The sequence below is a fragment of the Marmota flaviventris genome, chromosome 15 (assembly GCF_047511675.1).
Source record: "Marmota flaviventris isolate mMarFla1 chromosome 15, mMarFla1.hap1, whole genome shotgun sequence".
Taxonomy (NCBI): Eukaryota; Metazoa; Chordata; class Mammalia; order Rodentia; family Sciuridae; genus Marmota; species Marmota flaviventris.
In genome coordinates, this window is record NC_092512.1 from 59,063,243 (window position 1) to 59,090,723 (window position 27,481).

At 33.7% G+C, this 27,481-nt stretch overlaps 1 protein-coding gene across 12 annotated transcripts in view; it reads left to right on the forward strand.

Moving 5' to 3' along the window:
• Stau2 (staufen double-stranded RNA binding protein 2) overlaps positions 1–27,481 on the forward strand; it is a 313,847-nt gene that overhangs the window by 45,403 nt on the left and 240,963 nt on the right. For all 12 annotated transcript variants that reach the window (XM_071602282.1, XM_027947886.2, XM_071602290.1 and 9 more), the window contains one exon: positions 1,108–1,243. In XM_071602282.1, the coding sequence (XP_071458383.1) occupies positions 1,108–1,243 (136 nt within the window). The remainder of the gene's footprint in view (positions 1–1,107; positions 1,244–27,481) is intronic.

A 27,481-nucleotide genomic window follows, 5' to 3' on the forward strand; every position in this document is an offset into this window, starting at 1 on the left:
TCAATTTACAGCTTGATTCAGTTCCATTTTTCTTTTGATTTTAGGGATTGCTTCCTTCCCACTTTGATGGAGTTTTAAAATAATTTTGTAAACAATTCACATTTTCAGAGTAAAATCTATAAAACAGTATACATTCAAAGAAATCCAGTTTTTATTCTTCCCCTTTTCTGTTGTGCCTTCTTTATATAACTATGTATTTTTCTTTGAGCTTTGACTTTATCCCTTTAAAAAATAAGCAAATATATATTTGTATTTTCATCTTTCTTAGATAACAGATAATATATACTGATTGGTACTGTGCTTATTTTCATTTAACAGTATATTCTGTTCTTCTAAAGTATAAACTCCAAGGTATATTGTTAAATTAAAATTTAAAAAAAAAGCAAAAGCAAAGATTCATATACTTTTTATAGCTGCTTAGTATTTTATGCTATGAATGTTTATGTAAATGGTGCCATTTGATGGGTTTTTAAGGCTGTTTCTAGTTTTTTGCATTGATAGCACTACTTGTACGTATCTTTTTGTATTTCCTAGGAATAGAAGACATTTTAGTTCTAGGAAATGTCATCCACAGAGCATCACTTATATTTACTTTGTCTTGTTGGCTATAGAAAAAAATCTCCAAAAATGTTTTTTGTTAGATAAAGTTCAAGAATTATTGATAACCTTATATTCATTGCTTATTTATTATAGTAATATTCTGCTCTATTTGTTACTTGATTACCAAAGTGTAAATAAAAATCCACAGTTGATATTTTTAATGATTGAATACAATGCAAAGCTTTCTGGGGTAAGTAATGTTGAAGTTTAATACTTAATATCCAAACTGAGCAATCTAAGAATCTCATGTTTACCTTGTTTTAAGTAGTATGACTACACAGTAGAATTTTTTATTCACTAATGTACAGAAAATATTGTAAAATACCCAGAGATTTCACTAGAAACTGTTGTCTTGTTTTTTACTTTGTTTAAAATTCATACAGTGGGGTTATCTACTCTCATCTTCTTCCATGGTAATTAAATGTATTAAAGGTTTAGATTGTACATTTTATTGTGGAATATTTCACTTCTGTGCCTTTAATTAATATATATATTTTTTAAAAACAGGCAGTATAACTCCAACTGTGGAACTGAATGGGCTTGCTATGAAAAGGGGAGAGCCTGCCATCTACAGGCCCTTAGATCCAAAGCCATTCCCAAATTATAGAGCTAATTACAACTTTCGGGGCATGTACAATCAGAGGTTTGTATGTCTTCTTTGATTTTGTTCATTATTATTTATGCATATTGGAAAAGTTTCTGAAATTCATAGCATTTTCAGTGTAATTACAATTCACTTTGTGCACTTTGCATGGAATTTAGATAAATCAGATTCATGAGGGGAATGTAAAGCAAGACATTAAAAAACCCCCACAATTTTCAGAAATTAGTTTTTATTGAGTCATTAGAGCTCTGTATTTGTTGAAGGCAGGACCACGTTTTAAAGTCAACCCAAAGTTTATAGTGTCAACTTCTCAGTTGACTTTCTCATTCCTTCACCAAGCAGAATTAAGTGTTTTTCTTGATTTGTCTGAATATATGAATGAACATAAATATTTCTAATTTATAGGTAATTTATTGGAGGAAGCAAGGATTTATTGTCTTTTTGTACATTGCATGACTTTATGATAGTTACAAGTATGACTGAATTTTCTTTTACAAGCATGGCAGAAGTTTCAAAATAAAGTTTTGTGGAGTTTTTCCCCCGATCATAAAAGTCATATAAAACTCATGTGGAGAATATGGAAAATACAGAAAGGTAAAGAAATATAAATAAGTTGTAATCCCAGAATTAGCCACCCTTAATATTCTGATTTAATGTACCTTGTTTTTTTTAAGCATATTAATGTATTTAACTGAATCAAAATTGTCTTCATGTGTAATTGTAATAGTTATTTATTGAGGTATAATATAGTGAAATATACAGATCTTAAGTATACATCTTGATAACTATTATTTATGCATATATCTATTTATACTTGGATGACTATTTATATGTGTTTATCCTTGTCTGATTACTACTTATATCACAGTAGAGAAAGTTCCTATCACTCTGAGGGTTTCTAGAGACCTCTTGCTGATAGCATACTCTCACCCCAGGAATAATCACATTTTGTCAGCGCAGATTAGTTTTGCCTGTTGTATGAGTTATATAAAATCTACTCATACAGTATTCACTGTATGTCTGGCTTCTTTCACTTTGTATAATAGTTCTCTTGTTTGTTTCTTGTTTGTTTGTGTTGAGATTTCATCCATTTTATTTATGTCTGGGTTTTATCCTTTTTTATTGCTGAAATTGTTCCTTTGTATGAATATGCCTTAATTTGTTTATCCTGCATATGCAGTATGATGCCCTGTATTCACCTAATATAGGTCAGTTTTTCATATCTTTAAATAATCTTTGAGAGGTATTTTTGCTGGCTATAAAATGCTTCATGTGACCAAGGTATATTTTATAATTGTATGCCTAGTTTTGGTTATTTAGATTGCACCCCTACCCCCTTTTCTGGTTATAAATAATGCTAGAGTTAAAAAGTCTTAATGTACAAATCTTTGTTTGCATCCTTGTTTGTTTCCTTAAGGTAGATTATTTTAAAGGGAATATTAGAGTTAAAAAGAATAATGTATTGCCTAATTGCATTGAAGTTTATCCTGATTTCTTATAGTATATGAGAATATCTTTTGTACTCTTACAACACTGAGTTGAAAAATTGTTCTATAGTTAAAAAATGGAATTTAAAAAATTTAATGCTATTGATTGCTAATGAAGCTGGATATTTTTTCAGATGTTTGCTAGTTTTTTTTTCTTTGTTATTTTTACTTATATATGACAGTAGAATGTATTTTGACATATTATACATACATGGGGTATAACTTCCCATGTGGAGTTATACTGGTCATGTATTCAAATATGAACATAGGAAAGTTATGTCTGATTCAGTCTACTGTCTTTCCTATCCCTCCCAACTTCCCTTCATTTTCCTTTGTCTAATCCACTGAACTTCTGTTCTTTCCTCCCTCCCACCTTGCTAGTTGTTTTTATCCTTTGTGATTTGTCTAATTTAGTTGACTAATTTTTATAGCATTACTTTGACCTATTTTCACGTTTATGTGTTAAAGGTATTAATATTCAGTCTATTTTTTTGGTTGTAATTTTCTAAGTTTGAATTTTAATTTTTTATAAAATTATAAAGATTTTGTGGTCTAATCTTTTGGCTTTTAAAAACATTTTTTTCCCTTTGCTTTTATGCCTAAGAAATTCTTTTTTTTTCACATGTGATCAGATATTTGCTGATGCTTTTGTTATGGTTTTGATTACTGACAGTACAACTCAGATGTGCAGAGAATATATTTATTTAGTCTGTCTGTAATTTGATACTTTTTGGTATCTTGCTTGGTAATGGAAAATTACCTTTAATCATATTTATTATCACTTAGTGCTGTTCAAATTGTAAATATATATTTTTTTAAAGTGTTATTGCTTAGGATCTCTTAGATTTCTTTCCCTCCCCCTTTCCTCCTAGAATGCCTGGGAGTTCACTATATGCTAGGAATAAGAGGGCCAGCCCTTCTGTGTGGGTCCTATGTTGTCCTTTGGTACCTCTGCTTTTTACAGTGATATCTATTGTTTATCAGGTGCTGAAAGCTGCAGTTAGTGACATTGAGTTCATTTTACCCCTCATGTCTTGCTTTCATAGGGTATTGTAACATTCCCCTTGTTAACTTGGCCTAAACCCTCAACTTTTCTTGGCTCCTCTCATATGTGATTCCATTCTTCTATTCTGTAGAGTCCCTGCTTTTAACTGGAACATCCAGCAACAGGCTTCCTAGTTTTCAATCCTGTCATACCACATAAGAGGCATAGGGGATATAATATTTTATTTAAAGGTGATTTAGTCCCCTCCCTCCCTCCCTCCTCCTCCTTCTCCTCCACCACCTCCTCCTCCTTCTTCTTCTGGCGGCGGGGGTGGGGTGGGGTGGGGTGGGGTGGGGGGGTGGGTATAATATTATCAGTTGCCTTTTATTTAAATTAAATTACCTAATATAAATAAAGCTAGTAGCCCATTTCAGCACTGTAGGTATATTTAGTTATCATAGTAAGAAGCACCTTATCCCTTCTATACTTAAATATGCTTTTTCATTTTTTTATTTTTATGGTACTGGGGATCAAACCCATTTCCTTGCCTATGCTAGGCATGTGCTTTACCACTAAGCTACATCCCCAGCCAGGTACTTTATTTTATTTCTTTATTTTTGTTGTGCTGGGGATTGAACCCAGGGACTTATGCATGCCAGGCAGATGCTCTACCACAGAATCACATCCCCAGCCCCCCTTATACTTTACTCTTTTATTTTTATTTTTTAAAAATATTTTTTAGTTGTCATTGGACCTTTATTTTATTTATTTATTTTTATTATATGTGGTGCTAAGAATCGAACTCAGTGCCTTACACATACTAGGCAAGTGCTCTACTACTGAACAGCCCCAGATACTTTATTTTTAATGTAATATAGTGTATAGATTCATGAGTATTATATTTTAATGTTTTTTTGTATTTTAATATCTTCAGTCCTTTAATGAAATTTTGCTATAATTTTGATTAGGGAATTTATTATTTTTAAATGAAAGAAATACGGTGCAAAAGACATGAAAAATCAGACAGTAATCTCTCTCCTTATGGAGCTCATGTTCCAGGAAGAGAAGTAGTCTGTCAGTAAGAGGTTAGTCACTTAGAAGGTGGCGTTTGATGAAGACTAAAGGAAGAGAGGAAAATAAACGTGAATGGAGGGAGGGAGAAGAGGCACACAGGTTGGTCGGCTTTAGGCATAAGAAATAGGAAACACAAAGCCTCTTGCAGCTGGAGTGAGCCTGGTATGTGGAGGCTTCCACCAGGAGACCAGCATGTCTAGAGTGAACCAAGTAGGGGATGAGTTGGTACATGAAATCAGAGGAGGCAACAGGGGTCATATGGTTTGGTTTGAAATTTTCTTTTCTTTTCTAGAATAAGAATGATGGTATTTTTCCTTTGTTGGCAATTTCTAGTTTCAAGCTTTGATTCTGTAGTTGTCATGAGGGTGAAAGAATTTTATTTATGACTTCAGAGAAGTCATAAATAAAGAGTATGTCTTAATAAATAAAGTAAACTTTCCTTCATATTTTTTGGAGAATCTTTATGATTTTTTGCAAGTAACAAAAAGGATAAAAAGAAAATAGGGAAGTACTGTTAAGCCTACAAGCTGTGTTTTAACTTAAAAAACTTTCTACTCTCAATAGAGTAGATCCTCCCATTATTCAGTAGGCTGTTAAAATTATGATGGTACACACAACCTTAATTTATAGATGACACCACTGGAATGTATTGTAGGGAATTTGGAGTCAAAAATCAGAGGAGACTTTCTCTTTCTTGTCAGATTCTGAGTCAGTAGCTCTGTGTGTGTGTGTGTGTGTGTGTGTGTATGTATGTGTATGTGATGTTGGGGATTGAACCCAGAGCCTGTGCATGTGAGGCAGGCACTCTACCAACTGAGCTATATCCCCAGCCTGAGTCATTAGCTGCTTCAGGCAGGGAATGAAAGGTTGAGAATTTAAGAGACAGATATCATTTAGAGAGATTTTTTGAAAAGATCCTCTCATTATTTACTTAAAATAATACTAAGTAACAATTAGTTATTACCCATGCTGCTATTTTGTCTCTATTCTTTGCTGATGAGGTTTTTCCATTTGTACTCATTCAAAGTCTTAAAGAAAACAGATTTTCCCCCTCTGTTCTGTTTTTTTTTTTTCTAATTTTTTTTGTAGTTGTAGATGGACAGCATGCCTTTATTTTATTTTACTTTTTTGAAAAAAATTTAAAAAATTTTTTTAGTTGTATTTGGACATAATCCTTTCATTTATTTTTTTATGTGGTGCCAATGATTGAACCCAGGGCCTTGCACGTGCTAGGCCAGCGTTCTACTGCTGGGCCACAACCCCAGCCCCTATTTGTTTACTTTTATGTGGTGTTGAGAATTGAACCCTCACATATGTGAGGCAAGCACATTCTACCACTGAGCAACAGCCCCAGCCCTTTTGCTCTGTTTTATAATGGGTGGAGAAAAAAGATTTGTTCATAGGCAAATACTGCAGTTGTTACCTGAATTCTGAAGAACCTGTCTCCTTTTGTTATACCCAAGATATTTGACAAGGAATACATCCAGTTACATCTTTTTGTTTCTCTTTTGGGATACTGTTCACTAACAGATATGTTAAAAAGTAGAAAACATTTAAAAATTCATATGGCAAAGGATAAAGTAAAGATTGGAGAATATTTTATGCTTATGTTTTTCAGCTTTCTAGTACTGTAATAAAATACTTGAGATAATAAGCTTAAGCAGAAAGGCTCACAGTTTCAGAGGTTTCAGTCCATGGTCCATTGGGCTGCTTGCTTTTGGGCCAGTGGTAAGGCAGTGTATCATGGCAGGAATGTATAGCAGAGGAAGCTGCTTACCTCATGGTAGTCAGGAAGCAAAAAAAAAAAAAAAAAAAGAGGAGGGACTAAATTCCCAATATTTTCTTCAAGGGCACACTCCTACATGACTGGAAGACTTCCTACTAAGTCCCACCTCTTAAAGGTACCTCTACCTTCCAGTAGAACCACAGGCTAGAAGACAAGTTTTTAATGTATGGCTCTTTAGGGCAAACTTTTCCAAACCATGGTAATGCTTTTACTCTCCCTTATTATAAAAAAATTATATAAAGGAATAGAATGTCTGTAATTAGGCCTCCTATAGACTTTTACTAATTTTGTATATTCATAAATAAAAAAGGTATTGTTAGTTGACAAATGGCCAGAAAGTCCCTTGATCTGTTAATACAGATTTTCAAAGGACCGCAATTTAGAATAGATTATATGAACAGGGAGATTTTGGGATCATGTAACTAGGAAGGCTCTTGAGGAGATCTTAAGATGTGATTGGATAAAGAGCTTTAGTTTGATTCTTCCTTATTTTTCATTTCTCTTTTTGTAGTTCTTGTCTCATTTTTCCTCTTCTTTCCTTCATTTTTCAAAGAAGTTCATGCCCATTTATTGTACTTCATGTGTTACATACTCTGTAAGCTTGTAGTTCTAGAAAAGGGTCGAGATGTTTTTGAATTTATTATTATTATTATTATTATTATTATTTTTTATAGTACAGGGATTGAACCTAGGGTCTTGCACATGCTAGGCAAGCACTTTGCCATCGAGCTACATCCTTAGCCCTGTTTTTATTTTAGATATTTTATTTTAGAAATTTCTTAGAAATGTCTTAGGAAACACTTTGAGTAGACCTTCCATCCCAGAATTCATATTCAAACTGGGTTTAGCATGGGGGAATATTTTTAATTGTCTAAGCCTGGATTTTGTGCTCAACCCGGAGAAAGAGGGATTATCTCCATCCAAATTGTACCCAGAGTGCAATTATTTTATAGAATGTTCTTCAAACAGTCAGAATATTTGTTCAAATTCTAGTTCTGATGCTTTTAGTTTGTGATCTAGGACAAGACAGTGGCCCACCATGAGTTTCCTCATTTGTTAAATAGAAGTAATAACAGCAAATGAAATTAATTTTGTGAGGTTTGATTCATTTCACAAACATTTATTTCAGGCCTGCTCTTTACTACATATTTTATTCAAGTAGAGATTATGATGAAAGACAGCCAGTGTAATAGATTCTGAGGTATAGTAGAAGAGGAATACAATGAAAAAAAAAAAAACAATGACAGTGTGATAAGAGTGTGTCTGATGCCATGGAAACATTGGGCCTCACTTAGATTGGGCATCAAAGAAGTGTTTCAGGAAGAGTTGATACTTGACCTGAATCTTTAGGGTTAATCAGGTGAGGAAGAGAAGAAAAAACAATACAAATTTTGGTAGCAAAGACTAGGGATCCTGATAATTTTAGTTTATTTATGGACTTACAAGTAGTTTAGTATGTCTAGAATAAAAAAAGCTGAAGTTCATGCCAGGCCTATATCTGGATGTCTTCAAGTGTCATGCCAGTGGTTTTGATTTTATTCTGAAGGTGATTAGGAGTCATTGAAGGATTTTAAACTGAGAGATAAAATAATTGGATATATGTTTCAGGAAAATTGCCTTGGCAGTGCATGCAAAATAGGTTGGGTAGTCCTACACTTCAAAGGAGAAGCAAGGAGTTTGTTGTAATTAAGGCTAAATGTGATGAGGGCCCAGAATTGTGAAAATATAGAAAACTGGATAGTTTTCATAGATATTTAGACGATAGACCTGACAGCATTGGGGACTGATAGGATGGAGTATTGTGTTAAAGCTTTTCATTGCTGTGACGAAATATCTGAGAAAATCAACTTAAAGGAGGAAAGATTTATTTAAGCTTATAGTTTCAGTCCATAGTACGTTGGCTCCAATGCTGTGTGCCTGTGGTAAGGTAGAACATCATGATGGGGACGACGTGACAGAGCAAAGCTACTCATGTCATGGTGGCCAGAAGGCAGAAAAAAAGATCCAGTTGCTTGGGATTAGAAGTGTTTTGGATTTTGGAATTTTAGGGGGCTTTGGAATAATTGCATTTACCTAATGAGGTTTCATGGGGATGAAACCCAAGTCTAAACACAAAATTCATTTATGTTTCATATATACTTTGTACACATAAAGTGAAGGCATTTTTTTTTTTAGTACTAGAAATTTAAATAAGAGGCTTTTATTTATTTATTTATTTTTATCATTTTTTTTATTGGTTGTTCAAAACATTACAAAGCTCTTGACACATCATATTTCATACATTAGATTCAAGTTGGTTATGAACTCCCAATTTTACCCCAAATACAGATTGCAGAATCACATCGGTTACACATCCACATTTTTACATAATGAGAAGCTTTTTTTTTAACCACTGAGTCGCTGACCCACATTCCCAGTCCTTTTAATTTTTTATTTTGAGACAGGGTCTCACTAAGTTGTTTAGGCCCACACTAAGTTGCTGAGGCCTTGAACTTAAATCCTCTTGCCTCAGCCTCTGGAGTACCCAGGATTTCACAGCTACTGTGTCTGGCTGTGAAAGTGATTTTACATAGTAAATTAAATAAATAATTTTTGTCTGTGAAACCAAGTTTGCGTGTATTGAACCATAAGACTTGTGGCATCATGTCAGTACTCAAAATGTTTCAGATTGTAGATCATTTCAGATTTTGGACTTTTGGATTAGGAATGTTTAACCCGTCTTTCAAAGTTTATGTTACAGAGGCTGAAATTTTGCTAAGTACTATAATGTTGGTGTGCTGTTTATTTTGAGGTTATTCAAACTTTCAGTATAAGGTTTTTTGTTTTTTTTCTTGTGTGTAAAACCCTTTCAAAAGGCATATTGGAAAGTAGAATAGTTGAGGGTAGGGGTTGTGGTTCAGTGGTAGAGTGCTTGCCTAGAATGTGGGAGGCGCTGGGTTCGATCCTCGGCACCACATAAAAACATAAATAAAATAAAGGTATTGTGTCCATCTACAATTAAAAAAAGAAAAAGAACAGCTGAGAAACATTGAATATATTTGTTCCAGCAGTGATATAAATAGACATAAACCTACAGTTTTGGTTTCTGCCACCAGATGGTGCCTGTGTATTGATAAAACAGTATACAACTTTGAAATCTCTTATAAATGAATACACATGAAGTGGGGGAAAAGCAGGAATTTGTTCTGAGAGTTACATAAAACTTTGCCTTTGTGTCCTATATGCTTTGATTTGGGGAATATATATTTTTTCTTTTATCATGTGTTTTATATATGGAATGCATGTCAAGGCTTTTAAAAATGTTACTTTCTTGCTGGGTGTGGTGTCACATGCCTATAATCCTAGCAATCTGGTAGACTGAGACAGGAGGATCACAAGTTGGGGGCTAGCCTTAGCAATTTAGTGAGAACCTTGGCAACTGTCTTAAATAAAAAATGATAAGGGCTAGGGATATAGCTCAGTCCCCTGGGTTCAATTCTCAGTATGAAAACGGGGAAAAAAAGTATAGAAAAAAAAGATGCCTCCTTATTGAGGATGTTTTTCATTTGGGGGAATAAATCTAAACTTTAACAGTAAGACACATTAAAAAATACATTGTTATTAAAAACACTTATGAACCGGAGAAGAGAATTTGAACAGGTTACCAAAGCAAGAATGAGAAAGAGTGTATTTAAAAGATAGTAGCTCTCACTTGAAAAATTGTGCTCTACATGTGTAATATGAAATGAATTGCATTCTGCCATCATGTATAACAAATTAGAATAAATAAATAATTTTTTTTAGTTGTTGATAGACCTTTATTTTATTTATTTAAATGCGGTGCTGAGAATCAAACTCAGTGCTTCACACATGCCAGGCAGGTATCCTACACCTGTGCCACAGCCCCATCCCAATAAATAATTTAATTAAAAAAAAGATAGTAGCTCTCATGGTCACAGATATAAAAATCCTTAACAAAATATTAGCATATTAAATTCATCAAAGTTAAATAACATAATATGCCACAATTAAGTGGGGTTTATTCCAGGAAAGCAAGGTTTGTTTAGTACAGAATAATCAAAACAATGACCTGTATTAACATAACGAAGGAGGAAAACTGTATGAGCACCTCATTAGATTCAGAAAAAGTATTTGAGACAAGCACAATGTACCTATAATCCCAGCTACTTGGGAAATAATGGAGAAGTAAAGTTATCTTTATTTGTAGATGCTGTGATCCTTTTATGTAGAAAATTCTAAGAAATCAAAACTGTAGTAGAATAAGTAAGTTTAGCAATGTAACAGGATAAAACATTAATATGTAGAAAAATCAGTAGTATTTCTACTTAATAGTAATGAACGGCTACCAAATGACTATAGCCTAAAAGCACATCATATTTAGGAATAAATTAACAGCCTGTATATTGAATGCTATAAAATAATTGCTCACAATTAAAGAACACTCTTCTCCCAAAGTTAACATGATGATATAATATAATCTCAGTCAAAATTATAGCTATTTAATAAAATTAATATTAACATTGCCATTTGTATAGAGATGTAATGGATGTGTAATAGCCAAAACAATATTGAAAAAGTACAAAGTTGGAGGGCTCACTCTACCTGACTTCAAGATTTGCAGAAATCTACCTTAATCAAGACAATGGAATAATGACCTAGGGACAAATGTATGGATTTGTGGAATAAAACAGTACAGAATGTGGCATATCATGACTCATGGGCCAAAGCTGACTTGTCTATTTTTGTGTGTCTTGCAAGGTAGGGATGCTTTTTACATATTTAAATGGCTGAAAAATATCAAAAGAAAAATTATATTTAATAGCACATGGAATTTAGGTCAAGTTGAAATTTTAAGAGCATGTCAGTTTTATTGGCACATAGCCACAATCATTTGTTTATATATTGTCTATAACTGCTTTTGTGCTACTATAGCACAGTTGAGTAGCTGTAACAGAGATTGTATGCCCTATAAAGCTCTTTACAGAAGAATATGGAGACAAGAAATATGGAGACAAGAAATAGATCCATCCAGAGATGGTGAATTTAATTTTTTCATAATTTAAGTGAAGGTACAAATGGGGAAAGGATACTCTTTCTAAATATCTGTGGTGAAATAATTGGATATCAAGACAGAAACAAAGAACTTTAACCTGTTTCACATCATAGACAAAAAATAATTAGGATGGATCATAGGCCTAAATGTAAAAGTTAAAGCTACAAAAATAAAACAAACAAACAAACAAACCTCTGTTACTCTGTGGATAGGCAAAGATTTTTTAGAACACCAAGTTCACAAGTCATGTTTTCCAGAAGAAAATATTTTGGGATTTTGGAGATAGGAAAAGATTTCTTAGAACATAGAGAGCACAAATCATGAAAAAATTGAGAAGTCAAATGTCATCAAAATTTAAAACTTCTAATATCTGAAAGTCATTGTTTAAAAAAACGTAAAAGTAAGACATATATTGAAAGAAAACATTTTTAATACATGTGTTTGAAAGAACTTGTCTCTAGAATACATAAAGGAATATCTACAACACCATAACAAGTCAACAAAAATGGGCAAATATTTGAAGAGACTCTCAATAAGGAAGAGATGAGAATGTCTAATAAATATGTGAAAAGTTCCTCAAAACCATTAGACATCAGGGAAATGCAAATTGAAACCATAATTAAAATGTAAAAAGATTTGACAGCACCAGATGTTGATAACTAGAATTATCATATATCACTGCTGGGAATATAAAATGGTACAGTCACTTTGTCAGAATTTATAAATTTCTTATGAAGTTAAGCATATACTTACAATATCCAGCAATTCCATACTTAGCATATATTTAAAATAAATGAAAACATATAGCTATTCAAACTTGTACATCAATGTTTGTAACGTCTTTCTCTATAATTGCCTTTAATAGGAAATTACCCAAATATCTACTATCAGATAAATGGATAAAAAATTATTTTATATATAACCTTGCCTTGGAGTACTGTTCAGCAGTAAGGCTTAGTCATAAAACAATATGTTGGAATCACCAAAACATGGTGAGGGGGAAAAGCTAGATATATAGTATACATACTTGATATTCTGTTTTTTTTTTTTTCCTGGAATTAGCAAAACTAATTCCTCAGGGACAGAATAGCAAATATTAGAATAGCAAAACTGTTTCTTAGTGACAGAAGTTCATTGGTTCCCTAGATTTGGGGATAGGAATTTCCTATACAAGAAAGCTTTTGATTTTGATGATTGTTATATGATGAATGTCAAAATTCATTAACCTATGAGCACATTTCATTTTGTGTAAATTTTATCCAAAAAAAGTTGGTTTGAAAGATACATTTTGTAATACTCACTTGATTTGAAGCTAAAGATAGTTCTAAAATGTGTCATATTTTCCACTCAGGCATTTGGCCACAAACATTATAAATGTCTTTCTAGGGGATAAAATAGCATCTATCTCATAGAATGTTTGAGGACAAAATGATTTGCCTGTAGGTTGTTTAATTTTTACTTTTGTACAATAATTATTATTATGATTATAAGCTCTTTTATACTGCAGGTGATAGCTTTAGTTACAAATCTAGACTCCAAGGTTGGAATCATAGCTATGTGGATTTGAGCAGGTTCCTCAGCCTAATTCTCAGTTAACTTCCCTGTAGTTTGAGGAGAAATAAATAATAAATGTTTCCTTGTGGTGTTGTTTTTAGGATTTTTAATAAAGTAATTCAGGAACCACATATGATCCATAGTGTTTTTAGTTCCTTAAATGAATCAAAATATCAGTGTATTTGCACTAGATATTTGTGTGTGTGTGTGTGTGTGTGTTTTGTACCAGGGATTGAATCCAAGGATGCTTAACCACTAAACCACATCCATAGGCTTTTTTAGTTTTATTTTGAAAGAGGGTCTCACTGGGTTGCTTATAGCCTCACTAAGTTGATGAGGCTGACTTGGAACCAGTGATCCTCCTGAGCCGTTGAGATTATAGGCATGTGCCACCATGCCCAATTAGATATTGTTATTTTGAGATATTTAAAAAAATTCACTTGTGCCTATTTAAACAAACAGGGTATGATTCTATTATTATTCTTGGTATATATTTTATAGAGGAATAACTAATTCTGTATTGCAAATATGGGTATTTTTGGCTTTTCTGAGAATTTAGTTGACCTTGGAATAATACTGCCTGTAGCCTAGAGAATCATTTTCCTTTGGAAAACTGCACATCAGTAGTTATTAACTTGGGATTTATTTATTTAAATTTTAAAAAAATTTAAATATTTGTTCTTAAGTTTTAGGTGGACACAATATCTTTGTTTTACATTGTGGGCATGCTAGGCGAGCACTCCACCACTGAGCCCCAACCCCAGCCCCTTAACTTGGGATATAAACACAAGGTTTGAAAAAAAAAAAAACTATGGTCTTTATGTAATAATTGTATGCAGCATTTTATACACATACCTCTTCTGCTGTGTCCTCTCATGATAGCTATTTATTTTATCTTTGGTCTTTCAATTTTCTTGATCCTTATTCAGAAGGAATGGCTAGTCTGTGTTTTCTTGCCACAGAATCAGCATTTAGGTACTAATAACATGGAAATAAATTTCCCATGACAGAAATTCAGGATTCCATGCTCCTTTGTTCTATTGTTAGAAGTAGCCAGGCAAGACCCAGGCTTACCACTGAACTTTGGATTAGAGACTATTTAAGATATGTATTTATTAAATAAAAATTTTTTATGTCAAACAAGTTTAACATTTTTCATAGCCTTTTTAAACAAACAACAAAATCAGAATTAAACTGATTTTGGATGTCTGGTAAGTTCTGAATAAGATTTTGGATGATCATCAGAATAAGCCCTGTTCCAGAGTTTTTTTTGTGTTGGTGACTGGAAACTTAGAATGTATTTCTTATAGAAATGTGATAAATGGGGTCAAAGTTCTCAAGATAGCCCGTAAAAACCCATTTTACTGACAGTTAGTAGTGGTACCTTGTAAACAGTTCTAACTCTGGCTTCCAAGGATCATTTCTTTTTTTTTTTTTTTTCTTCTTTTTAATTTTTTATTGTTGGCTGTTCAAAACATTACATAGTTCTTGATATATCATATTTCACAATTTGATTCAAGTGGGTTATGAGCTCCCATTTTTACCCCATATACAGATTGCAGAATCACATCAGTTACACATCCATTGATTTACATATTGCCATACTAGTGTCTGTTGTATTCTGCTGCCTTTCCTATCCTCTACTATCACCCCTCCCCTCCCCTCCCCTCCCCTCTTCTCTCTCTGCCCCCTCTACTGACATTCATTTGTCCCCCTTGTATTATTTTTCCCCTTCCCCTCACTTCCTCTTGTATGTACTTTTGTATAACTCTGAGGGTCTCCTTCCGTTTCCATGCTTTTTCCCTTCTCTCTCCCTTTCCCTCCCACCTCTCATCCCTGTTTAATGTTAATCTTCTTCTCATGCTCTTCGACCCTACTCTGTTCTTAGTTACTCTCCTTATATCAAAGAAGACATTTGGCATTTGTTTTTTAGGGATTGGCTAGCTTCACTTAGCATAATCTGCTCTAATGCCATCCATTTCCCTGTAAATTCTATGATTTTGTCATTTTTTAATGCAGAGTAATACTCCATTGTGTATAAATGCCACATTTTTTTTATCCATTCATCCATTGAAGGGCATCTAGGTTGGTTCCACAGTCTAGCTATTGTGAATTGTGCTGCTATGAACATCGATGTAGCAGTGTCCCTGTAGCATGCTCTTTTTAGGTCTTTAGGGAATAGACCGAGAAGGGGAATAGCTGGGTCAAATGGTGGCTCCATTCCCAGCTTTCCAAGGAATCTCCATACTGCTTTCCAAATTGGCTGCACCAATTTGCAGTCCCACCAGCAATGCACAAGTGTACCCTTTTCCCCACATCCTCGCCAGCACTTGTTGTTCTTTGACTTCATAATGGCTGCCAATCTAACTGGAGTGAGATGGTATCTTAGGGTGGTTTTGATTTGCATTTCTCTGACTGCTAGAGATGGTGAGCATTTTTTCATGTACTTGTTGATTGATTGTATGTCCTCCTCTGAGAAGTGTCTGTTCAGGTCCTTGGCCCATTTGTTGATTGGGTTGTTTGTTCTCTTATTGTCTAATTTTTTGAGTTCTTTGTATACTCTGGATATTAGGGCTCTATCTGAAGTGTGAGGAGTAAAGATTTGTTCCCAGGATGTAGGCTCTCTATTTACCTCTCTTATTGTATCTTTTGCTGAGAAAAAACTATACCCTGTTCATGGATAGGCAGAACTAACATCATCAAAATGGCGATATTACCAAAAGTTCTCTATAGGTTTAATGCAATGCCAATCAAAATCCCAACGGCATTTCTTGTAGAAATAGAGAAAGCAATCATGAAATTCATATGGAAAAATAAAAGACCCAGAATAGCAAAAACAATGCTAAGCAGGAAATGTGAATCAGGCGGTATAGCGATACCAGACTTCAAACTATATTACAGAGCAATAGTAACAAAAACAGCATGGTACTGGTACCAAAACAGGCGGGTGGACCAATGGTACAGAATAGAGGACACAGAAACCAATCCACAAAACTACAACTATCTTATATTTGATAAAGGGTCTAAAAGCATGCAATGGAGGAAGGATAGCATCTTCAACAAATGGTGCTGGGAAAACTGGAAATCCATATGCAACAAAATGAAACTGAATCCCTTTCTCTCGCCATGCACAAAAGTTAATTCAAAATGGATCAAGGAGCTTGATATCAAATCAGAGACACGCCGTCTGATAGAAGAAAAAGTTGGCTACGATCTACATACGGTGGGGTCGGGCTCCAAATTCCTCAATAGGACACCCATAGCACAAAAGTTAATAACTAGAATCAACAAATGGGACTTATTCCAAGGATCATTTCCCTCTTTGCCACCTAAAGAGTAGAGTGAGCCTCTTACAGTTCTAGCAATATAAGGAGTAGAGAACAGAGGAAGATTATAGCCATTGCCAGCAGTATTGAGAGAGGCAGTATTTATTGCAGCTATAATTTCAGGTTATTAGAAGTGAGGTTAATCAGCTGCCAAAGAAAGTGTGAATGCCTTAAGTGTTGGGCATGTTTTAGGGGAGCTTGGGGATATGAGCGGGGTAAAGAACCGTGTGTAGAAGCAGAAGAGAGACAGCTGAAATTAGAAATGAAAGGTCATTGACTTGGTCCAGGGCATGATGGATTAGATGTGCATGATAACAAGAGTGCAGAATCTGATGTTTAGTGTAAAAGTTGGTAAGGACTGAGAATGACGTGCTGTAATGAAACAACTCCTAAATTTTGTAAGGGCATTTCTGCTCGAGAAATAAAATCCAGATCCTTAAAATTTGGGAATGTACAAGATATTCAATTTGTCCACATTCTCAGTAACATTGTTCTGCTTTCTTTCTTTTTTTTTTTTTTTTTGGTGGGTGGGTACCAGGGATTGAACTCATGAGCACTTGACCACTGAGCTACATCCCCAGCCCTATTTTGTATTTTATTTAGAGACAGGTTCTCACTGAGTTGCTTAGCATATCAAACTCTCCATCCTCCTGTCTCAGCTTCCTGAGCCTCTGGGCTTACAGGCGTACACCGCCTAGCACTTTTCTGTTTCTTGTTTGTTGGTTAATAGCCATTCTAATGGGTATAAAGTGGTACCACCAATTCTAACATTCCCTCTCCGTTATAGATTCATTTCCATAGACACATTGTTTTTTTAATTTTGGATGGACAGCATTCTTTATTTTATTTGTTTATTTTTATGTGGTGCTGAGGATCTAACCCAGTGCCTCACACGTGCTAGGCGAGCACTCTGCCACTGAGCTACAACCCCAGCCCGACACATTCTTTTACTCTGATTCATTGACACTAGTAGTATATTTTATTCATTGAATGTATGAATGTCAAATCAGTCAACCATTCTTGAGAATTGAGATGCTAGTAACACAAAGATTAGTAAGATCTGCCCTTATTCTTGAATTCATAGCCTAGTCGGGGAGGACAGATAACTCAGAATGATGAAGGCAGTAATAGCAGTTACCACATATGCTTTGGAACTACACAGAGTGTTATTTAATTCATTCAACACTAATATCCTGGATAGTACATTGTCTTGAAAACTATTCAGCATTGTTCTAGAGGTATTAGTTGATAGAAGAAAGAGATCAATTTATAGAAATAAGTTATAGTAGTCTCCATTAACTGTGGATTTACTTCCCACTCTTTCTGTTACTGGCAGTCATCTATAGTCCAGAGATATAAAATGGAACATTGTAGAAATGAACAATTTATAAACTGTGTGCTCTTCTGAACACATGTTGAACTATTATTTTACCATGTAATTGTTGCATATTTTAAAAAAATATTTATTTTTTAGTTTTAGGTGGACACAATATCTTTATTTTATTTTAATGTGGGGCTGACGATTGAACCCAGTGCCTGACATGTGCTCGGGGAGTGCTCTACTACTGCCATAACCGCAGCCCTGATTGTTGCAGATTTTATGCCAAAATTTTTTTTTTTTTTTTGCAAAAAGTGAGGTAATAACCATTATGTGAAACTTTTTTTAAAGAATTGTGCCAGTATTATTTTAAAATCATTTATTACTAAATTGTCTTTGGTGCTAGATTAGAATGCACAGAATACTTGTGAATATATGTTAATGTGGTGGTGATGATTTTATAGTGAAAAATGGAAATCTCTCTCTATCCAGTTCAGGATGTGAATTATCCCTTTGTCCAGCATTCGTATCATATATATTACCCCACTGTTGATTACTTGGTTATCTGTTGCAGTATTGCTGTGCTTGTTTTCAATTAATCTTTTTTATATTTAATACTGATCCTAAAATGCAGGAGTAATACTAGCAGTTTGGATATGTCAAAAAGAAGTTGTGAAGTGCTTCCTTTAAGTGAAAAAGGTGAAAATAACAGTAAGATGTTTTTTCTTTAATTGTGGTGCTGGGAATTGAACCCAAGGCCTTGGCATGCTTGGCAGGCACTCTACCACTGAACTACACCCTATCCCACAATAAGATTTTTTTTTTTAACAGAATAAACATAATAAGGAAAATATTTTTATTTTTTAAAATTTATTTATTCTAATTACGTGTATATGACAGCATAATGCATTTTGATTCATTGTACACAATTGCAGTACAACTTTTCATTTCTCTGGTTGTACACAATGTGGCATCACACCATATATGCCATTCATGAGTGTACCTAGGGTAATGATGTCCATCTCATTCCACCATCTTTCCTGTCCCCATACCCCCTTCCCTCCCCTCTCTCCCCTTTGCCCAATCATAGTTTCTCCATTTTTTCCATTTTTTTTCCCAGAACATTCAGCCTTTGGTTTTTGGGAATTGGCTTACTTCACTTAGCATGATATTCTCCAACTCTATTCATTTACCTGCAGATGCTATAATTTTATTCTCTTTTAATGCTGAGTAATATTCCGTTGTGTATATGTACCAGAGTTTCTTTATCCATTCATCTGTTGAAGGGCATCTAGGTTGGTTCCATATTTTAGCTATTGTGAATTGAGATGCTATAAACATTGATGTGGCTGTGTCCCCATAATATGTTGATTTTAAGTCCTTTGGGTATAGACTGAGGAGTGGGATAGCTGCATCAAATGGTGGTTCCATTCCAAATTTTCTAAGGAATCTGCATAATGCTTTCCAGATTGGCTGCACCAATTTGCAGTCCCACCAGCAATGTATGAGTGTGCCTTTCCCCCCACATCCTCACCAACACTTACTGTTGTTTCTATTCTTGATAACTGCCATTCTGACTGGTGTGAGATGAAATCTTGGAATATTTTTTTTATTGATTTTTAAAAAAAATAAATGAGAGCGGAATGCATTACAATTCTTATTACACATATACAGCACAATTTTTCATATCTCTGATTGTATATAAAGTATGTTGACACCAATTTGTGTCTTCATACATGTACTTTGGATAATGATGTCCATCACATTCCACCATCCTTGCTAACCCCCTGCCCCCTCCCTTTCCCTCTCACCCCTCTGCCCTATCTAGAGTTTGTCTATTCCTCCCATGCTTCCCCTCCCTATCCCACTATGAATCAGCCTCCTTATATCAGAGAAAACATTTGGCATTTGTTTTTTTGGGATTAGCTAACTTCACTTAGCATTATCACTTGGAATAGTTTTGATTTGCATTTCTCTTGTTGCTAGAGTTGTTGGACATTTTTTCATATATTTGTTGATTGACTATATATTCTGAGAAGTGTCTGTTTAGTTCCTTGGCCCATTTATTGATTGGATTGATTTTTGGTGTTAAGTTTTTTGAGTTCTTTATATATCCTGGAGATTAGTGCTCTGTCTGACATGTGTGTGGCAAAAATTTCCTCCCCAAATGTAGGCTCTCTCTTTACCTCATTGATTTTTTCTTTTGCTGAGAAGAAGCTTTTTAGTTTGAATCCATCTCATTTATTGATTCTTGATTTTATTTCTTGCACTTTAGGAGTCTTGCTAAGGACTTGTTGTTCGGGGCCTAATGGTCTATCTAGTTTTACTGCTTCATGTCAATAAGACATTACTTTTTGTTTAAAAGTAACTTATCAAAATTTATAATATTTATATTCCATTACCTGCTAATAATAACTGCAGTATTGGCTCATTGTACACTTCTATTTTAACTTATAATATTTATGATTATAGAAAATGAAAACTTCTGTAGATCTGTGGATGTAGCTCAGTTCAAACAGTGCTTACCTAGTAGCATCCATGAGGTTCTGTATTCACTTCCCAGCACAGAAAAAACAAACAACCTCCCAACAAACTATATAAATTTCAAATAATATGCACATTCCACTGTAAAAATTATGATGGAATGAGTAATAAAATATTTGCAGGCGTAGACTATCACAGATTAAAATTCTGTGTAAACAGTGGAATAAAATACAAGTTCAAGAAGATGAAGAACAGTGACGTAAAATTTATAGTACATTAACAAGGTTTATATATTTTTAAGTAGATGAGGGTAAATGTCAACTCATTATAATACTTAGATTTCTTTGGATACAATTTAAAGGAGTAATATGTAACTTTATTTAAAAAATGTCAATATTTCCAACAAACCAGAAACTGTATCCTTTGTGGAAGCAAGTATTTAAGCAAAAATTTAGATGTTAATTAAAATTTTAGATATAATTAAAGTATATACAAATATATGTAGATTTCCAAATCCTTTTATGCTGTGAACATTTAAGTTTGAATACTATTGTCATAGATTTATTTGAAAAAAAAAAAACTATATTAGAGAAGGCTGTTGTGTAATACATAGAGGAAATTTTTTAACTTAATGAACACATGCATAGGCAAATATGGTAGTTTGAAAATGACTTTGATAATTGAGTCTTGAATATGAATATAGGAGTCATAATTAATTTTTTTGAGCTCAGTTGCTTCCAAAATTGAAATCTTATTTTTCTTTTTTGGTATTTAATATACTTTATTATTTATCATAATCTTTCTGGTACAGTACAGGTAAAGCTTGAACCATTAGAGGGCAGTATGACTTTGTTTTTGGTATTAGCTTTCACAACATTTGGATGCTTTTGAGTAACAAGCTTACTATATGCATCATTTAAATTAATTGACAGTCTTAAGTTGAAATTAAAATCTTTCATTTGAAAAATTTAATACAGTAAAATTCTGATGGCAATAAAAGTTAAGCCCTTCTGTGATTTCTTCTTTTAATTCCCCTGCCCCTAAACATATTAGAGCTTTTATAAAGTTTGGAAAGTTATACAGCTTGATTCTAAACTTAATATTTACCTAGATTTGCAACTGAAGAATTAATCTAAGTCATGTTATAGGTTGCTACATGGGATAAAGGATTTTAAGATAAATTTGGGAAATGCTTCTTATCCTACCCTTCCTAAAGATTCCTTTAACAATTCTTTTTTTTTTTTTAATTAGGTGGACACAATATCTTCATTTTATTTTTATGTGGTGCCGAGAATCGAACCCCAGTGCCTCACGCATGCTAAGCAAGCACGCTACCACTTGAGCCACATCCCCAGCCCCATCCTTTAACAATTCTTAAAGGTGTCATGAAGAAAGCTATTTTAAGTAGTATCCATCCCAGGATGAGCATCAGGCTCTCCTGGGGAGCTTTAAAAGCTCTGAAGCCCAGGCTCTATCTAGACTAATTATATCAGAATTTATGGTTGAACTATTTTTTTTGCAATATATATTTTAATTCAAAGTGAATCAAAAGTAATACACCATAAATTCTTAAATTGATACCAAAATAAGTCACCTGGAAAACTTGCTTTTTGTGATAAAGTACAGAAGGCTTTGTCACATTTAAATCACTGAGAATTAGAGAGAAATACTATCACACACTGTAATAGACATTACATCCATAAAAATTGGTTGAGGATATTGAACCAGTGTTTTAAAAAGTTTCCTGGGTGATTCTAATGTCTAGTCACTGAAATATTACCTCCCACTCCAAACAAACATTACTCTCAATTAACACCACGAATTATGAGATCTTGATTTAAGTAGTCATAGAAATTTTGAAAAAGGTAAAGTAGAAGGTAACAATTAGTTAACCATAGTTTTCAGGGAATCAGTTGTTTATACTCATTTTCCCGTTGCTGAGGATTCACTGCTTTTTAGAAACTAACACTTTATTTAAAATAATTTTGGATAGATTTTTTTTCTTTAAGTTATACATTTTTCATAAATAGAAAATACCACCATTATGAGTATAAAGAATGCTTTATGGTGACTCAGTGTCAACTTTATAAACTTTAAGAATTATTATAAGCAGTATGAGATATACACATGATTTGTTTTTATTCTAAATGTTCCTAGACATCTGCTTCTGAGTACTCAAGCCTGCCTTTAGTTACTTTGTAAATCATCCCTAGCAGACAGTTTGCTAACTTATTTATTTTTAAATTTTTCTTAGTTGTAGATGAATACAATACCTTTATTTTTATTTATTTATTTTTATGTGGTGCTGAGGATCAAACTGGGGGCTTCACATACTAGGCAAGTGCTCTACTACTGAGCTACAACCCCAGTTCTTCAACTTTTTTCTTATTCATTAATTAATTAATTAATTCATTCAAATTTGTTATATATGACCGCAGAATGCATTTTAGTTCATATTACACATATATAGCACAATTTTTCATGTCTCTGGTTGTACACAAAGTAAAGTCACACCATTTGTGTTTTCACATATGTACTTAGGGTAATGATATTCATCTCATTCCACTGTCTTTCCTACTCCCATGCCCCCTCTCTCCCCCTCACTCCCCTTTGCCCTATCTAAAGTTCCTTCATTTGTCCGATGCCCGCCCCCCCCCATTACGAATTAGCATCCACTTATCAGAGAAAATATTCGGCCTTTGGTTTTTTTTGCGATTGGCTTGCTTCATTTAGCATGATATTCTTCAACTCCATCCATTTTCCTGCAAATGCCATGATTTTATTCTCTTTAATGTTGAGTTATATTCCACTGTGTATATATGCCACATTTTCTTTATCCGTTCATCTACTGAAGGGTATCTAGGTTGATTCCACAGTTTGGCTATTGTGAATTGTGCTGCTACAAGCATTGATGTGGCTGTGTCCCTATAGTATGCTGTTTTCCTGTCCTTTGGGTACAGACCAAGGAGTGGGATAGCTGGGTCAAATGGTGATTCCATTCTAAATTTTCTAAGGAATCTGCATACTGCTTTCCAGATTGGCTGCACCAATTTGCAGTCCCACCAGCAATGTATGAGTGTGCCTTTCCCCCCACTTCCTCACCGACACTTATTGTTGTTTGTATTCTTTATAACTGCCATCTTGACTGATGTGAGATGAAATCTTAATGTAGTTTTTATTTGTTTTTCTCTAATTGCTAGAGATGTTGAACATTTTTTCATATATTTGTTGATAGATTGTATATCTTCTTCTGAGAAGTGTCTGTTTTGTTCCTTAGCCCATTTATTGATTGGGTTATTTGGTTTTTTTTTTTTTTTTTTTTGGTGTTACTCTTTTTGAGTTCTTTATATGTTCTAAAGATTAGTGCTCTATCTGATGCATGTGTGGTGAAAATTTGCTCCCATTCTGTAGCCTCTCTTTTCACCTCACTGATTGTTTCTTTTGCTGAGAAGAAGCTTTTTAGTTTAAATCCATCCCATTTATTATTTCTTGATTTTAATTCTTGGGGCTGGGGATGTGGCTCAAGCGGTAGTGTGCTTGCCTGTCATGTGTGCGGCCCAGGTTCGATCCTCAGTACCACATACAAACAAAGATGTTGTGTCTACCGAGAACTAAAATAAATAAATAAATAAATAAATATTAAAAATTAAACAAAAATGCTGTAGTTAATTCTTGTGCTACAGGAGTCTTATTAAGGAAGTCGGGGCCTAATCCGAAATGATGTCAAGATTTGGACCTTCTTTTTCTTTTGTTAGGTGCAGGGTCTCTGGTCTAATTCTTAGGTCCTTGATCCACTTTGAGTTGAGTTTTATGCATGGTGAGAGATATAGGGGTTTAGTTTCATTTTGCTGCATATGGAGTTCCAGTTTTCCCAGCACCATTTGTTGAAGAGGCTGTTTTCTCCAAGATATATTTTTGGCACCTTTGTCTAATATAAGATAACTGTAATTATGTGGATTTTCCTCTCTGTCCTCTGTTCTGTATCATTGGTTTCAAGTCTATTTTGGTGCCAATAATGTGCTGTTTTAGTTACTTGCCACCTGCTTCACTCTTGTAAGTATTGCTTTAGCTATTCAGGGTCCCTGATTTTCCAGATGAATTTCATGACTCCCTTTTCTATTTCTATGAGGAATGTCATTGGGATTTTGATTGGAATTGCTTTAAATCAGTGCTTTTGGCAGTATGGTCATTTTTACAATATTAATTCTGCCTATCCAAAAACAAGGGAGATCTTTCCATCTTCTAATGTCTCCTTTAATTTCTTTCTTTAACGTAATGTAGTTTTCATTGTAGAGGTTTGTCACATCACCTCTTTTGTTAAGTTGATTCTCAAGTATTTAATTTTTTTGAGGCTATTGTAAATGGGACAATTTTCCTAGTTTCTATTTTAGAGGCTTTGTCACTGATATACAGAGATGCCCTTGATTTATAGGTGTTGATTTTATATCCTGCTACTTTGCCAAATTCATTTATTAGTTCTAGAAGTTTTCTGGTGGAATTTTTTGGGTCTTCTAGGTATACAATCATATCATTGGCAAATAGTGCTAATTTGAGTTTTTCTTTTCCATATGCCTTTAATTTATTAAAGTCTGTCTAATTGCTCTGGCCAATGTTTCAAGAACTATATTAAATAGAAGTGGTGAAAGAGGACATCCCTGTCTTGTTCTAGTTTTTAGAGGGAATACTTTCAATTTTTCTCCATTTAGAAAGATGTTGGCCTGGGGCTTAGCATAGATAACTTTTACAATGTTGAGATGTATTCCTGTTATCTCTAGTTTTTCTAGTGTTTTGAACACTAGAAAAGTGTTTTGTTGAATACTTTTTCTACATCTATTGAGATGATCATATAATTCTTATCTTTAAGTGTATTGATGTGATGAGTTACGTTTATTGATGTCCATATGTTGAATCAACCTTGCATCCCTGGGATGATCCCACTTGATTGTGGTGCACTATCTTTTTGATATGTTTTTGTATTTGATTGCCAGAATTTTATTGAGAAGTTTTGCATCTGTGTTCATTAGAGATATTGGTCTGAAGTTTTCTTTCTTTGATGTGTCTTTGGTTTTGGAATCAGGATGATATTGGCTTCATAGAATGAGTTTCACGAAGTAATTCACAAAATAATTTGAGGAGTTTTGATATTAGTTCTTCTTTAAAGGTCTTGTTGTAGAACTCAGTTGTTTTTCCTTCTGGTTCTGGGCTTTTCTTTGTTGGTAGGCTTCTGATGCTGTCTTCTATTTCATTGCTTGAGATTGATCTGTTTAAATTGTGTATGTCATCCTGGTTCAGTTTGGGCAAATCACATGACTCTAGAAATTTGTTGATGCCTTCGATATTTTCTATTTTATTTGAGTACATATTTTCAAAATAATTTCTGATTATCTTCTGTATTTCTGTAGTGTCCATGATGATATTTCCTTTTTCATCATGGATGTTAGCAATTTGAGTTTTCCCTTTCCTCTTCTCTTCATTAGCATGGCTAATGGTTTATCAATATTATTTATTTTTTTCAAAGAACCAACTTTTTGTTTTGTCATTTTTTTCAATTGTTTCTTTTGTTTCAATTTCAATTATTTCATCTTTGAGTTTAATTATTTCCTGCTTCTGCTTTTGGTGTTGATTTGTTCTTTTTGTGGGGCTTTGAGATGTAATGTTAGGTCATTTATTTGTTGACTTTTTCTTCTTTTAAGGAATGAACTCTATGCAATGAATTTTCCTCTTAGAACTGCCTTCATAGTGTCCTAGAGATTTCAATATGTTGTATCAGTGTTCTCATTTACCTCTAAGAATTTTTTATTCTCCTCTTTGATGTCTTTTTCAACCCATTATTCATTCAGTAGCATATTATTTTGTCTCCAGGTGTTCAAGTCGGTTTTATTTTTTATTTTATCATTGATTTCTAATTTCATTCCATTATGATCTGATAGAATGCAGTGTAGCATCTGTACTTTTTTGTATTTGCTTAGAGTTGCTTTGTAGCATAATATATGGTCTATTTTAGAGAAGGATCCATGTGCTACTTAGAAGAAAGTGTATTCACTTGTTGTTGGATGATATAGTCTATATATGTCAGTTAAGTCTAAGTTATTGATTATATTATTGAGTTCTGTAGTTTTTTTGTTTAGCTTTTCTTTGGAAGATCTCTCCAGTGGTGAAAGAGGTGTGCTAAAGTCTCCCAGAATTTTTGTTTTGTGGTCTATTTGACTCTTGAACTTAAGAAGAGTTTGTTTGATGAACATAGCTGCTCCATTTTTGGGGGCATATATATTTATTATTGTTATGTCTTGTTGATGTATGGTTCCCTTAAGCAGTATGAAATGTCCTTCTTTGTTCCTTTTGATCAACTTTGGCTTGAAGTCTACTTTATTTGATATAAGTATGGAGTAAATAAGTTCTAATTTGTGAATATTTTGCTTTAGAACTCATTATTAAATAATTTATGTATATATAAGATGACATGAAGAGCTTTGCTGGGGACTAGGCAGAAATAATTGTTGCTATAATTTCATGAAATTTAGTTTTTTGTATGTTAAAGGAGATAGAAAGTATTCATTTGGGTCTTTTTTTCTCTTCTGAATATGGGGATTGTTATTCTTCTTTTTGGTATGTATATTAAAAAAGTGAAACTTATTTTCCAATATTAGAATATTTGCTAGAAAGCAATGCATACTTTTATGAAATTGCCTGAGTTTGATAATTTTGTTCATGTCACTTCTATGAAGGTATTTCTTTATTGATTTGATCTTTTTATTTAGAATTGCTTTTCTTCTTCCATTAAGCAGCCTTATTTGCTTTTTGGTCTTCTATTACCGCCCTTTGTCTCTGGAGTTTCTTTTTGAAAACCAAAAGGGAAACCTGTAACTTTCTGATTTCTAGGTGTAACAGCATCTGTTCACTGGTTAAAAAAAGGAGAGAGAGAAAAAGTAATAGAACTATAGAATATTTTTCTATAGCAATTCTCCCCACCCCCGCCTTCAATCTTTTTTTGGTGAGTTATAGATTAGAAGTCACCAGAGACAAATATTGGTTCCACATAAAAAATTTCCTAATATTACTGTCTCATGAGTAGTAAATACCTTGCCTTTAATATTGTTTATGTAGAACTGTAGTTATCAGCTTTCAGGGATTTTTAATTTTCAAGTGCTGAGGATCAAACCCACAGTCTCTCATATACTAGATTAGCACTCTACCACTGAGCTACACCCCC